The sequence below is a fragment of the Micropterus dolomieu genome, linkage group LG19 (genome assembly GCF_021292245.1).
Source record: "Micropterus dolomieu isolate WLL.071019.BEF.003 ecotype Adirondacks linkage group LG19, ASM2129224v1, whole genome shotgun sequence".
Lineage (NCBI taxonomy): Eukaryota > Metazoa > Chordata > Actinopteri > Centrarchiformes > Centrarchidae > Micropterus > Micropterus dolomieu.
In genome coordinates this window covers 35,733,564-35,749,751 of record NC_060168.1, presented here as the reverse complement: position 1 = coordinate 35,749,751, position 16,188 = coordinate 35,733,564, and the positions used below count along the sequence as shown (strand labels likewise).

Below are 16,188 nucleotides of genomic sequence, written 5' to 3'. Positions count from 1 at the left end.
AAATTCACGTTTCTCAAAATGGAGCTGCCAATGATCAGAGTTGGTTTCTCAGCGGGTGTGTCGCTGAGTGGGGAAAATCTGTTAGAAACGTGAACAGGTTGATGGTGCCCCGTGGACTTTGAATGCTTACGACTATTCCTCCTTCGGACAGTCACCCAGCCCCCCCTTCCTGGCTGCACAGGAGATGCCGGGGGACGGCTACCAGAGGCTAACTCAGGCCGTTCCGCACCGACTACCGGGGACTGGCTAGCTACAGTAGCTAAAGACTGATCTACCAAGGTGCGGAGCCGGACTTCTAAATCACTGAGCCTCGCCTCCATGTCTATAAACAAACTACACTTATTACACGTACTACCAGCTAAAGGAGGCAGAGGAGTAACTGAACATCTGACACACCGAGCAGGAGAAAGTAGGAGAGAGAGAGGGAGAAGGAGAAGCCATCGCTAGCTGCTAAGCTAAAGTCGCTAACGGCTAAGCTAAAGTACTGTAGCGTCAGTTACCAAAACTTTAGAACAAGTATGAGATTGAACAGCAGTCACTAAAAGATGGAAAGAACTGTGAGTGCTTAGGCAAAATTACTGTAAAGAATTAGTGTTTAGCGAACAGTTGGCCGCTGTAATCAAACAAATGTAACTGTTATTTAGCGAGAGCAGCACAACACGGTACCAACACACAAGCACCGGAAACGGAAATGAGTCGACACGCTTACCGCAATACGTCGTTGTTCAGTGATCCTTTCTAGTCTTTTCAACCACTCAAAGTGCTTTTACACTACATCTGCATTCACACACATTCATTCACTGAGCCTAAGTGCTCAAACAGAAACTACCATACATACACTGGGGCAGTTCGGGGTTCAGTATCTTGCCCAAGGATAGTTCGACATGCAGCCTGGAGGAGCCGACCTTCAGATTGACGGGCAACCCGCTCTACCTCCTGAGCCACAGCCGCCTCTAAATAAGAATTGTCTTAAAAAACATTAAGTAAGATGTGTCTTTTGTGTGTGATTTGGTGCCCCTACCATTTCAGAGTGTAATTCCAGGGTGTCTGCGGGGTCTTAAAAAGTCTTACAAGGTAATCAAAGGTAAATCAATTAAGGCTTTTAAAAAGTCATTTAACAAGGTATTAAATTTTGTAGATATTGTTCAATGTGAAAATCCTTTTTGCCCAAGAGTTTGTCTGCTAAAGGTGTGGGTGAACGTATTTATTTATATTGCATAGCCAAAAACACTTGATAGGCAGGACGTAACTTTAGCGGCTGTGCAATGTTCAGTGTAACGTTAGGCGCGGGGATCTACAATGCGAGTGTTTCACTGTCATACGCCCCTAAAAGTAGATCCCTGCGAACCAGAAAACAGATTTGCGAGCACAACCGACCGTATTCTTCCACCACGCCGGACCCCCAATGCTAATCGTTCAAAACATAGTCGGACTGAGCTCTGTGGCCGCTTGAACGGCCCCGTGACTCAAAAACAAGATGCGCCGTCAGCAGGTGAAGCAGTAAGACAGAAGACAACAGGGGAAATATAAGCAGCGTTTTGGTTTGGCTAACGAAGGCTGTCTATTTAGCTAAATCGGTGCCTTATATTGAAACACGTTAAACTGTTCATAAAGCCGATGTGCTCGTCAGTGTCGCTTTTCGTGAACAGATCAGTCACAGCCGGAATGATGCGCAACATTAAGAAAAGTCATCGTCCTTCATAAACAATAAATATGATTGACGCATTAGTAGGCTACTTAAAATTAAAGTTAGAGACTAACTACTACCATGTAGAGCATTTTTCTTGCACAAAGTTAGTGAATAAACAACGGCAAAATGAAACTGCTTCCACTGGAATTATTATAATAGTGGGAAGATATATACAGTACTCTTACATGAAACTATAATGAATATACTAAAATAATTTACATATTAATATCAAACTAACAGTTTACTATTAACAATATACTTTTAATATAATGTTATAATATTGTGCTAATATACTCATTTATACTAGCTCCTCCTCCAGGTTGTGCTGCAGCAGACTGGTGTAGATTTAGAGCCAGGATGCCGTTGTGCTAATATGTGCTGCCTCCAGCTGTTATTATGTCTTACTAAAGTTATTGTTGTAAAAATTTACATAAAACCCTTTTGTAAAGGTGTGTTTCCGACTTAACCGGTTACAGCTCAAACTGGTGCCGCAGTCTTAAAGTATGTTGCACCATCCTCCATCATCTCTTCGGTCTCTGTAATTGCTCGATCCATTAAAATCTGATTTTAATGCCTTTTTACGACACTGCCCGCCCCTAAACTGTGCATTCAGACCAAACGCGTATTTAATCTTCTCGTTGTTTTTCTCGTGTGAGCTTTATCGCCGGACTACTGCAGTGTGTTCACACACAGTGTGATAATGTGAAAAAACACAACCCGTGATTACCACAGCGGCATGAAACCAAAGTAAACATTTAGCTCTGATTTAATTGCAATAAACGAATGAAAACGATGCCAAAATAACTACCTTATGATGCCGATTTGTTAAACATATGAATTCATGCTTTGTCAGGTCTGTCAGCAGGTCAACAACTTTTGAAATGTTTGTTTTCTGAATGGACTTGGCTTTGCTATACTAACTTGTGCACAGTAAAGTACTTCCTAGATTACTTTTTTCCAAGCAATGTCCAGTTTGGTCCGGTTTTGTGCTGCAGCTACAGCTCAAATTCTTTAACACATTTGTTCCTGATTGAGCATTGTTGTTTTTAGTTGCAGCAACCCGAAGTCTCCACAGCAACGGTGAAATGACTTTCTAATTAAAGTGAAGTAAAATAATTTTAAACCAGACTTCAGTTCATGTTTAGACTCATCGCTGTCAGGGGAGAAAATTTGGGAAACCCTGCTGTGCCCCCCCCCCTCCAAACCTGTTCAGCACTTTATCTTTAGGCACAGCTTCACCTTCAAGACCTCAGCCTCCTCCTTTTCTCCTCCTCCGTCGTCTTCCTCCTCAGTCAGATCCAGCTGAGGCGGTGGTGGGGGGGGGGGCTCCAGGTTAACTCCCTGTTGGTCTGCACACACAGCATCTGCCCGGGGGGGGGGCTTGTATACGTGTGTGTGCTGGAAATCATCATTTCTCTTTAGAAGACAACATTTGAATTACATGATAAGAAACAAGAAATTACCTCTTAACGTTTATTTACATGTGTTCCGATAGCAGAGGATGTCTTGTGCCCGAGGCTGTGTGTGTGTTTGCACTCTCCGTTTACCAAAAAGGACGTCCTCGCTCCCTTTAGCATCATGTTGGGGAGACAACAGCTACTCATGACGCACGACAGCATCTGAACTGTGGAAAAAAAAAAAGAAGAACCAGTAACAAGGCGTGTGATATTAAAACGTGACTGTTTCTAGACGAAGTGAAATGGTGTCTCACGATGATCAGCATGACGGAGTGTGAGGGTGAAGTTAGCGTAGAAGATGCCTCCTACTCTTCTTGAAAGGTTTGTGTAGCAGCCTCTTGGGAACGATGGAAACAACAAACACCCTTACCCGTAGCAGTTTAAAAGAGAATTACCTGGCGTCACATGACTGCTGCTCTTATACTGATTAAAGATTCATTGAGGTGCCTGCCATCACAGTATGTGACTGTGAATGGAGCCCATGGCCTGGCCTTAAAAGTAATTACAAGAGTTTTAAAATTAATCCTAAGAAAAACACCAGGGTGATTTGGTAACAGTATCTGCAGCAATTCAAGCTGCAGTGTTTTGGACTGACTGTAGGCGATGAAGTGGTTTCTGTCTGAGACAGAATAGGGAATTACAGTAGTCAAGCGGAAGGATATAGAAGACGTGGATGAGTTTCTCCAGATCTGTGGTTGAAATAAGACTTGACAATGACAAAAACATAACTAAACGACTTTAGACCAGCCTGAGATTTTTGACTGAGAGCTTAGCATTAGTTGCTAGTTCACCTAGTTTTGCCTTGATTGGAGTTCTCTGAGTGGGGGGGGGGTGGTACAATGACATCAGAATTTATCTGATTTAGTTATGGACAATTGGGTGACAACCAGTAATTTATTTAAGCAAGGCAAGGGTTGCGGTGTTAAGACAGGTCACCAGGTCTGATTGCGATATAGAGCCGTGTGTCATCGGCGTAACAGTGGAATTGTACATTTATATTTGCGGAGAATATCACAGAGGAGGAAGCATATAGATGGAGAACTGAATGGGACCTGGAAATATCTTTGCAAAAACAGCCCATGCTGCTCCTGATAATCCACAGAGTGCACTGTTGATGTCATACCTCCAGCAGAAAGTGGTTTCTTCTGGGCTCCAGAGTGCACACAAAAATTTGTCGAGTGCGACAAATTTTTTTCCCCCTGGTCTCTTGGTGCACATAACATTTCTCAGGCCATAACTTTATGTGTGTGTATTTCCCAAAACTCACTTGGGGAAGTAGGTGAAAGCCAATCAGAAGCAGGAAAGGGTCGCTGGATTTACACTCCTGCTGTGACTCGAACACGATACCTATGTCGTTGGAAGCGCACGTACCTCGCGTTCAAACTTGTGTGTTGGTGTCTGCGTTGCTCTGCAGTTAAACCTCCAAAACGCTAGTTGGCGGTGGGTGTTTCTATGTTGCACTGTGTTAACTTCTGCCAGTGAGCCGGTGTTCTGATGATTTATGCTTCCTTGTTGAAAGATGCTACCTTAATGGAAATCGATGCTATCTAACCCTACCATTACCCCTAGCCATAACCGCATGCAAAGAACTGCAAAATAGCAATAGGATAGGTAGCATAAAGCGTCAGAACACTGGCTAACTTTTGGTTTAGCCCTCTGCTAAATTGAATGGAGGTAAAATAATAATCATGCGGCTCTTCTAGACTTTCCAAATGTTATCAGACTGAACGGGTAAAACTCTGATAGTGAAACGAGTCATTTCACAGGGATTGTGACACTCAAAAGAAAATATACCCCGTTTTTCTGCCGCTTGTTTGGCCGCTAGTAAAACTGGCTTCTAAGCATGGAGCACTTCCTGGAGGCTCGGGAGGAAATGCGACGCCACCAAGCCGACCAATCACAGTTCTTGCTGCCTGCGTTGCCGGTTTGTCAGCACTTTTTAAGTTTTATTTTACAATAATGATGTTTTGTCCGGTTTTTTTTTGTTTGTGCTGTGATTGAAATAAAGACAAACATTTACTTGCCGGTGTTCCCGTTTACAATCATTTACAAAACTATCAGTACGTATGAGAAATGGCAGAAGGTTAGAATATTCTGTTATGGTGCTAAAGGTGCTGTGAAAAATGCACCAGTGCAACCAATGCAGAGAGTTAGTCTGGAGCCCTGTTTCTGGTGTGAAGTGGTTCACACTGACTCCGGAGGTGGATTCTTCTTGTTTCTCATCTGTCACAGTTCATTTAGCACCTGTACGTTTTTCAGGCTTAAACAGCAGCTGCGACTCTGGCACACAGGACACGCCCACACTCTGACCAGCCAATCGGAACCCAGTTTCTGATTCCTCTCCCTCTCACATTCATGATGACATCAGGTGTGTGTGTGTCATGGCTGCCTGGTCTTCTTGGCTTCAGCCTCAGATTTGGACAATGCAGCCTGTGTTCAGAGACCAGCTGGAGCACACACGCATGTTTGCACATCTACACTTGTGAGGACCCTCTTTGACGTAACACATTTCCTAAAAGTCTTAATTAACCCTAAAACCAACTCAAAAACAGGCTTTTAAAAGAGTGGTCGACTGGTGCGGGTTTTTCAACGGCCGATGCTGATGTTTAGAGAGCGTTTAAAATGACTTTAAATGCATCCAGGGAGAGCAGCTCTGAAGATTCAGGTGAATTTGCGACACACCGAAACACCCCTTTTCCCAACTCACTCTGGACTTTAGGGACAGAGAGTAGGAATAGGACCAGGGAGCAAAGGCAGTATCTTCCCATACTTTTCTCAAGAATGGAAATATGTAGTTAGAATGGAAGCAATACAGTAAATCAGCAAAAACAAAACAACCAAAATACAGTTTTCAGTTGAAAGTGTACAGTGAGAAGAAATATAAATAAATATTCCTTCCATGTGTGAAGTGCATCGAGTTATGATTTAAAAAGAAAAGTAAATCTGCATCAGTGTAAACCAGAAACCGTCTCAAGCTCTGACTCAAGTTAAACTGAGCCTTCGACAATTTCCACAAAGTAAAATAAATCAACTTCTCTCACAAATCTTCAGTCTCTCTCTCTCTCTCTCTCTCTCTCGCCCGGGGGCATGTCAATGTTCCTGCCAAAGTGTTTCCTGTTACTGGCTCTCCGGCTGTCAGAGCTGAGTGAAAGATGGTTGGAGGCAATAAGAGAAGAGCCGATCAGATCTGTCCGTCTCAGACTGATAGCTTCCACTAAAAACTGACACCTTTTTTAAATGTGACCGTTTTCATACCTGGAAAAACACGTTTTCTCCAAATATTTTGTTTGTATCAGAGTAGAAAAAAATCTCTGATGCAGCATGTTGGTCATCAGATAAACAATTATAAAATCAGGTCCCGTACTTAAGCAGAAAGATACTGATCAACTCTTTTAAAGGTGGCGTAGGATACAAATTTTTAGGTTCATATTTGTACTTAGGGTTTCTACTGAGAACATGTTCTCATGCTTTATTGTTTAAAAAAAACACATTATTTTTCTCTTCCTGTCCATTGCTTCAGCTCTGCTTTTCACCCTCTGTCTGAACAATACGTTTTAGCTCCTGTCTCTTTAAGACCCTGCCCGAAAGCCCACTTGTGATTGGCCAACTTCCCCGAGCACAGCAAATAAAAATCAAATCAAATTTATTTAAAGTGTAAAATCACCAGCTGTGTGGTCCCAGTACATTTTACAGAAAACAGACACATAAAGTTTGATTGAGAATTGGATTAAAAAGGCTAACAACACATAAGAAACACACATTAAAAAAAACAACAATAAAATACACAATTATAAAACTAATAAAATAAAATAGCCCATTAAAATGTATAAAAATTCATAAAATCCCCTAGCCCAAACTATAAGCCTTCTCACAAATTATAGAAAAACCGTCCCTTTTTTAGCCTACTCTTAAATATGGAAATGTTTGTTGCTTCCCGAACCCAGACAAGGGTCTGATTCCACAGCCGAGGTGCGTGATGGCGAAAGGCTCTGGCTCCCATTCTACATCTAGAGATCCTCGGCACTGCAAGTAGCCCTGCAGTTTGGGAGCACAGTGTTCTAGTGGGGCAGTATGGTGAAAGGAGTTCTTTCATATAGGATGGTGCCTGACCATTAACACTGCAAAAAGTGAGCTCTCAAAAACAAAAAAGCTTTAAAACTGGGGGAAATATTACTTAAACCAAGCAAAAGTATCTGCCAATAGAACAAGAATATTTCACTTGCTACTTAAGGACAAAAACACTTGAAACAAATGAAATTCTCTAACATAAAAGCTGCCTGGTTAGAAGAAATATCTTGTCAGACAAGTATATTTTTCCTTCAATTAAGATAATTAATCTTACTTAGATTTTAGTTTTTGCAGTGAAGGACTTTGCATGTAAGAAGGAGTATTTTAAAATCAATTCTCAGTTGTACCGGGAGCGCGTGCAAAGTTACTAGGGGTGATATGATCTCTCCTACTGGTTCTTGTCAGTATGCGTGCAGCAGCGTTTTGTATTAACTGGAGAGACTTCAGAGATTTTTTTTAGAGTAGCCTGAAAGCACAGAGTTACAGGAGTCGAGCCTTGAGGTAACAAATGCGTGGACAAGTTTCTCTGCATCATCTCGACGCAGAAGGTTTCTAATTTTCACAATATTGCGATGGTGAAAATAGGCAGTCCTTGTGGTTTGCTTTATGTTTAAGTTAAAAAATTATACCCAGATTCCTCACGGTGGTGCTGGAGGCCAAGGCAATGCCATCCAAGGCAACTATGTCTGCAGACAATGCAGAGGGGCGGAGCCGGGCTGCACAGCGCTGAATCGAGGCCTGTTTACGGCGTTTGTATGTTAAGGTGACCAGATTTCTCAAATGAAAACCAGGGACATTTTTGGTTTGGTGGTCAGTATGTCATCAAAAAATATAATGTTATATATGAAATAAAAAAGGGGGACAATTTCAGTTTTATAATCTGTCAAATATAACTCTTCTGAATATTAAGTCATTTTGAGGCAGAAACTAGCTTTCAGTCAATAAGTAGAGGCTGAAATCACTTTCTGGCAAGTGAAATACTGCATTACATGGGTTGGATTGGCCATTTAAAGGTATTTTTAACAGGTATAAAGTACTTGATTGGTTGGTACACGTCAAATTAAAGAGTCATAAAGATAATTGCAAAAGAGATGCTTTTTGCAGATGTCTTTATATATAAATCAGCAGTAAGTCCTGTTAATTATAGGCTACATTCCATTTTCCAAATATAAAGGACATTAGACATACAACAAACACACAATCCATCAGCAGCAGCAACAGGCTTCTATTATTGCCTATAATCACGTAAATGTCCGGCCTGGTTACGCTATAAATTGCAAACAATTATTTCGCCACAATTGTGATTATTCTGTTAAAAGAAACATTAGGTTTGTCTTTGTGATACTTCTTGTTGTTACCAAGGACATAAAGTGATGTTTCTTTGCACGTTATGTCTGTTTGATCCAGATAAAAAGCAGCTGCAGACGTAACATTAAAGCGATGCAGCTTTAACATTCTGCGCGCGCTCTCGCGGACAGCAATCAATTTTTGGCGAACGATCACTTTTCGGCACAACACCTGTGTGCTCTGCTGTCCAGTCTTTCTGGCCCCGTAAAATCTGATTTCAAGTCAGTTAACACCTCATACAGTCTATGATTAAGTTAAAAACGGGGACATTTTCATACGGGGACCGGCCACCAAAACCGGGGAGTGTTCCTGGAGAACGGGGACGTCTGGTCACCCTATGTCATTACTTTATCCGCTAACTACTGCTAACGGCTGCTGCTGCTAGCTACTGAGTTAGCCATGCAGCTAGCCGTCCTATTGCTGATTCTGCTGGAATACCGGAAGCATGGCGCTTCGGAGGTGTGTTGGTGTTTACACCTCTAACATTAGTACAGAAGCTTTGGACTGCTGGTTCAGAGCCAGCTGATAACAGCAGCTACCGTTAGCAGCAGCTAGCGGTTACTGTAGCGATAGCAACGAGTAAAGCTATCTGTCCATCAGGAAACCTCATAAATGACTGAGTTGAGGCCGAGCAGCCGGAGGACGTCGGAGGGAGAACCGTAAAAACGCTTGCTCACACTGAACAACCTCCAGCTCCGTTAACTTGACCGCTTCTCTGGAACGTGGGCTGGTCTGTGTAACTATTGGGGGCGTAAACATTAATGAACCCAGATGTTACGTCACATCTAGCGCTTGTTGGTGTTCGCCCGTTTTTCTAGTGTCTTTTGTATGCGCAAGATTTATAAATAAGAAGCAATGAGGAACCAATGGAGATTGAGGCTCACGGTTTGTCAGTTTCATGTATTGAACTCTTTATTCAACTTTAACAAGGTAAATACAGTTTCCCATTCTACGATACCACTTCCATCAAAGTGGAGGGCTATGGCACTGATGTCCAGTCCACTGTGTATCATATATCCTCAAAATAACAATGGACTTTTAAATACATTTTTGAAAATATACAGATAAAGCAAATCATCCACTGACCCAAGCCTGGGTTGGTGGTTTGATCCCCGTCCTGAGCAAGGCACTGAAACCAGTTTGTCAGCTAAAGTAGGAAAGTCACCCAATTAAACAACAAAGCAGACAGACACACAACAGGACAAAACCATTTTACAAGGATGCAGGAAAAGTTGCATCAGTGAAAACTTGTCCGTTTGTCTTGATTTTTGAGCTCTCGCTATTTTTCTCGGGCTGCTGTGCGAGTCAGTGGTGTAAAAACCACTCAGTTTTCCTACTCAAGTACAAGTAGAGATATATTACTGAAGTAAAGAAGTAGTAAAAAAGTACCTGGTTTTAAAAGTACTTAAGTATCAAAAGTAAAAAGTACTCCACATTCAAACTTATTGATCTTACAAAAAGTAACGTATCTTTTTAAATTCACTGAAGACCAGTTTGAACAGCAGTGTAAGTTACAGTGAATCACAGCAAAACTGAGTTGCAAGAGGACAAGTGGATATTTCCTGAACTGTGTGGGGGGGGATTAGCCTGCATCATTGCTCTACTGATGATGATGAATAATAATCTTTATTTATAGAGAGCTTTTAAAACCAACATTACGCAAGAATCAAATACTCTTCAATAGACGTTTCTGATTCTGCTGTTTCCCCTTCACACAGTTGCGACTGTATGTTAGTATGAGGAAAAGAAGTTAGAAATTAAAACTAACTGAAAACAGTTGTGATGTCTCATCACACATGTTAACTTCAGCAGCTCTGATAAAGTGCCGCTCACAGTCCCAAACAGCAAGGCCGTTGCAAAACTCGGTTACGTTGTCACGACACACAGCGCGAGAGTGACTTGATTACTATCACAGCGTGCGCTGGTGTCTCGATGAAGCAGAGAAACAACACAAATAATATTGAATGCTGGAGCATTAAGATGAGAATTCGGTGGAATAATACCAGGACTGTTTGTATTCAGAAAGTGGAAAAAAGTATGGAAGGTTTTTTGTTCATTTTATCGAACCTCAGAGACCCTGAAAGGTCTCAAGTTTAAAATAAAAATCTGAAGCCAGAGTTTCGTTCTAACTGGAATCATAAAGGTCTTAAAAAGTTTGTGTAGACACTTTGCAACCTCCATACCCAAAACTAAAAACCCTCCGTTGTTATCTGCGCATGAGAAGCCAACCGTGGAAACATTTCACTACTTCTGGCAAAGTACGTTTTTAATTTCTTTATCTTTTTATTTTGTTTTTTTGTTTTTTCTCCTACGTTTCTGATATCTCCACTTTTGACAGCAGAGGCCTTTCTTTTTCCGGAGGATCCTGTAGGAGTGGAGGACTTGAGTTCTGACTCCTCACCACCTGTAGCCATGTTGTTCAGTCTAAAAATACAGCGCGGCTTTGTTCTGGCAGCCTGAAACTTGGCACAGCAGCTCGTTCTGCAGCGCGGGCGATGCCCAGGGTTCAACACGGGGGAATTCACAAAATATACATCCGCTCTAACCAGAAGAGGATTTTGTAGTTGGTATATGAACCTCTGCGGTGTTTGGATTGTAGCAGGTACCGGGCCGTCCTTCTTCTGGTTTCTCTGGTTAAACAGACGGCGCCGACATGACGTGCTGGTGCCGAGTCCAGTCAGAGCTGGATAAAGTTAGGGGGTAATTAATTACCTCTGGACTTCTATTTTAAAACTTGTTTTAAAGTTCAAAACATTTTAGAAAAGCTGAAACCACTGATGCTCCATATACTTATGATGGATAATTCCTAATAATTTCTTCAGAGGTTTCAAGGAAAGAACTCATATTGTTCATTAATAACAGGTGAAATAGAAAAAGTGAACAATTGATGTGCTTCTAATTACTGATAAATGCAGAGCTGGTTCACAGCAGGTCAGCTGAACAGGAACAAATCTGCCATTTCTAGATGTAAGAATGTAATTAAATGGATATATCAATGACAAATATTTTACTTTACTATAAATTGAGCAGTGTTTTTTTTTTGCTGGCAAAACATATTAAAATGTTGGAAGACGTTTGACAGACGTTTGTTTCCATCTTCCCCATGATTAAACCCAAAATACACGTTTTCAATAAGTGAGAGAAACTAGTCTCCTTCTTGTCCTGGAGCAGAGCTGGTTTCTCTCTTGTTAAATTCTTCCTCTCGGGGCGAAAGATCATCAGTGTGTCAAGTTGCTCTATAAAGGACGTGGGAATAGTAATGTAAACTCAAAGGTCCACTTATTCGCCATTGGGAGCTTTCAGCTTTATCTCCCAGTCGCCAGAATCCATCCTTGGACAGAGACGAACGTTCGAACCCTGGTCGACCCAGGCCCTTCTGTGTGGAGTTTGCATGTTCTTCCTGTGTCTGCCTGGGTTTCCTCCGCCATCAAAAACATGTTCGCTTCTCCAGTCAGTGCCACTGGTACAGATCTGGAGCTGGTGCCTCGCGGCTCCCTTGAGGGAGGGTTAAATGCAGAGGACAAAATACCTTTACCTGTAACATTTACCCCAGTGCCTACAGCTGCTCGGTTAGTTTGTGGGTATTTTCTGCTTTGCTTACACAGCGTCCGAGCAAACAGCATCCGACAGATGAAAGTAAAGAGTGACGGCAACTTATATCAATCTAGAAAAAAATCACTCGGTGGTGTTTCAAAAACCAGTTTCTCTGGTGGAGCATGAAAATGTCTCTTTACATGACTTCAGACTTGCTTGACTAACACCGATTTTAAAAAAACAAAAAAAAAACTTGAGACTTGACTCTAACTACATTTTTCTAAATCAAGAGAAGTCACGTTTTGTTTTTGAAACACCACTGAGTGATTTTTTTTCTAGATTGATATAAGCCTCTTCCGTCACTGACCTAAAGTTTTTTTATTTTTTATGGCGTGTTTGTTCTGTGGTCGGAGCGGCCGTGGAAGAGGCATACGGCATCAGTAAAGTCTTCCAAGTTTGTGATGTGATCTGCTTTTTCCTGCCCCACGTTAATGACTTGTTTTTAATATGTCTCTTTTGTGCTTCTACTCCCTTCTTCACGGCTCTCTGTGACCCGCTTTCGTCCCTGCGCAGGGTGTTTTATTTTGATAATGGCTACTTGTTCTCTCCAGAGAGGAGTGGCGAGACGCTTCTGGTGAGAGCACAAACATTTCCTGGAGTGGCTGCGATCGGCTCCGGCAGCCGCAGATGGACTTTCGGAGCGAGTCCGGGGTCATGTAAACTCGGTCCAAATGACTTTGTAGCAGGTGGGCCACGTGATGAAGCCCCGCCCCCACTGTGCTGAGAGTCTAGCTCCGCAGTCAAACATCATTAAGGTTTTTAAGTTGTACAAAGACTGCAACAGTTTTTGTTGAACTCCGCTTTTTGTGAGCGCTGTCTTTCAACTGATTCTGATGTGAAACTGGGGGGAGGTCATCAGAACGACCTGGGACTGGATTCTCACTCCCACCTCTGCTTTTTCCAGCCCTTGTTGCAAAGCCATGAAACTCTGCACCATCTCCTATCTCACTGTAGAGCTATTAGTGGATTAATCAGTTAACTCTCAACTGTTAAATTAATCACTTTGAGTCAAGATTCTAGCTCCTTAATTGTGAATATTATCTGGTGTCGTTGCTCCTCTGTGACAGAACATATTTGGGTTGTGGACAAAAGAAGCTCACTGTGTAAAGATGGAAGTTGAGGAAGTGAGTCCTCCTCCCGCGTCGACCTCCCCTCTGCATGTTTGTGTGTTGTTGTGTGTTTGTGTAGATGGTTTTCCCGTCGGTTCTCCGGTCTCTGTCTCCCCCTGCCTGTCTCTCTGCTGCTTTGCCTCCCTCTCTCTTTGCTGGGAGCCGATGATCTCCCCCCTCTCTGGCTGTCTGACCCGTGTTGGGCCAGAAACAGGGAGCTTTCTGTATCACACCCGTGTCAAGCTCTTAACAGCTCGAAGGCAGAGATGGAGTCTTTTGAGTTCTTTGGTCCAGTTTCTTGCTGGACCCTTCACCTCACGGGTCTTTAGCTTGTGCTTTAGCTTCAGGGCTCTGCGAGGTTTGTTCATCTCCATCTTTTGTTGGTGTGTGTGAGAGTTTCTAATCACATTTCACCACATTACAAAATGAGGGAAAACCTACATTGGTCCGTTCCGACCTGCAGCGCCCTGTAGAAAAGCATTTTAAAACCTGAGGCCCTGATGGAAAACAACCTCCTAAAACCTGAGGGGGGGGGGTTTCTGAAAAACTTTATTTCTCAGCGCCTGTAGCAGATAGAAACATAACATTAAAACCATTTGAGAGCTTATATATTATTTTTTGCCAGTAGTCTCTGCTCGCTTGCAGCTGAAGAAAGAAAGCCCACAGGGTGACACACGGACCAGAGAAGGTTTTCATTTCTTTCACTCCTGCTTTGTTCTGCGTTTAAGTTTGTCTCCGTCACACCCGGCAAACTCGCCGAAATCCTCCTCCTCTTCCATGAACACCTCGTCTCTCACCCACGGACCGTTGGCTAGCGGGTCAGCAGTCGCGTCATAATCTGGGACTGAATCTTCTAATCTGTTTCAGAGTAACTGCTGTAATCGGCATACATGTTGTACCGTTATCAGCCATTATCACCTGCGGTCCACACAGAGGCTAAAAACATTTTAAAATACAAATCCCATAATGCAATTTGCCTCCCCTCACTGGTATTTCAGCGGATCACGATGCAAACGTTATCTACTAAAAGGCCACATGTTGCATCCGGCCTTAAAGCTCGAAGCACGTTCTGTTCTCAAGCAAATCGAAATGTAAGAAATAAGCAACTCGCTGTTGGCAAGTTTGCAGCAGAGTGCAGAGTCAGGGGTGTCCAGTTTTTTCCTTGTTCTAAAGGAAACCCAGTCCAGCTCAGTGAACTAACGTCTTATACTATCCTTGCTTGTTAATGTAGTGTGTGCAGTCTATAGATGATTTCTTACACCTGTTCAGGGTGCCCCATACCACAGCTCCTGGAGTCTGGGGTGGAAAAGTATTCTAGAGCAAAACTGCCAGCACCAAAAAAGTGTTGAATATTTCCTTTGCTCTTGCTCATGTCAACTGTGAATAAATGTAATGTGTAGTCACACATTAGAAATAAAATAAGCTTTTTCAGTGACCTGGACAGGTAAAACTCCTGAAAAAAGACTCATAAAAGACTTCAAATTAAATGATAAGCTCTATATTGATGTCAAAATAATATTTCTACAATAATGAATCCTCAATTTCACAGCTCATGCCTCAACTATTAGATAAAATATGACATTTTATAGTGGTGATGAAACGCCAAGCCAGCACTGGAAATGACAATATTTATAATTACAGGTAAGAGACTCCCTCAGCTGTTGTTTTTGCCTCTTTTGGAGCGTCCATGTCAATTAAAGGGGTCAGATCCCCCCCGTAATTCATACCTCGTTTGAGCGTTTTCTGCTCAAGGGTTTTCCAGGTACAAACCCCTCAGAGCAAACGATGAAAAGATTCTTTATCTATCTCTCTCTCCCCAGGACCCACTGGATACCGGTCGGTGCGTGATGGTGATCAGGTCTGTGGTTTCTGGCAGTTCAGCCGAGCGTCACGGCGGTTTACTTCCTGGAGACCAGCTGGTTTCTGTCAACCAGACCCCGTTGGACCAGCTCACCTTGGCCCAGGCGGTGGAGGTCCTGAAGTCTGCCCCGCCTGGCACGGTCCGCCTCGGCATCCGCAAGCCTCTGGTGGAGCATTCACACCTTCTAGTTTCTAATTACAAACTTATGGCCCGTGTCCACCAAAGCGTCTTCTTTTCAAGTCATTGCAATGGGAGCGCCGCGTTTTTACAACACGGTGAAAACAGCAGCAGCAGCGTGACGAGGCGCCTTTTCCGCTCGCCGAGAGTTGAAAAATATTCAACTTTGGGGGAAAAACGCTGCGCTCATCACTGTGACTTTTTACCCAGCCGTCCAATCACAGTGCAGGAGGGGCGGGACAGACACCACACCGAGCGTATCTGATCTTGAATGAAACGATGTTTCCTCGCCCGCAAAATCTCATGAACCCGCGTACGGACAGTCTGTGCTCTCATGTTTCAGTGCTTTGTGGTGACATTTTTACTCAGTGAAATTAGTAGCCTACCTGCAGCACATCACCTCCATGGAAATTATGTATCATAGCAACCACAGCGCCTCCAAAGCGCACCTTAGCGCTCCCAGCTAGACATTGTAGAACAGCAGCTGGCGTTTTCAGCTGGTAAAAAAAAAAAAAAAAAACTTTGGTGGACACGGACCCTTAAGCGTGATCTTTTTCTTGCAGCTTCATTGATTCTGACCTGAGCTCTGTTTGTGTTCAGGTGGACGGAGCAGAGAGGAGGGAGGACGGCAGCCGGGTGTCTCTCAGCGCGCCGCTGCCTGTGCCAAAGGTAACACATATACAGTGGGGGAAATAAGTATTTGACCCCTTGCTGATTTTGCAGGTTTGCCCACTTACAAAGAATGCAACGATCTATAATTTTAATCATATGTACATTCTAACAGTGAAAGACAGAATCCCAAAGAAAATTCCAGAAAATCACATCATATGAATTTATAAAAATTGATAACCATCTGATGAGGAAAAACAAGTATTTGACCCCCTG

At 42.8% G+C, this 16,188-nt stretch overlaps 1 protein-coding gene across 1 annotated transcript in view; it reads left to right on the top strand.

Moving 5' to 3' along the window:
* Window positions 1-16,188, top strand: part of LOC123957334 (inaD-like protein) — a 53,478-nt gene that overhangs the window by 11,308 nt on the left and 25,982 nt on the right. Inside the window, exon 8 of the mRNA XM_046030026.1 lies at window positions 15,086-15,292. Coding sequence (XP_045885982.1) covers window positions 15,086-15,292 — 207 coding nt within the window. The remainder of the gene's footprint in view (window positions 1-15,085; window positions 15,293-16,188) is intronic.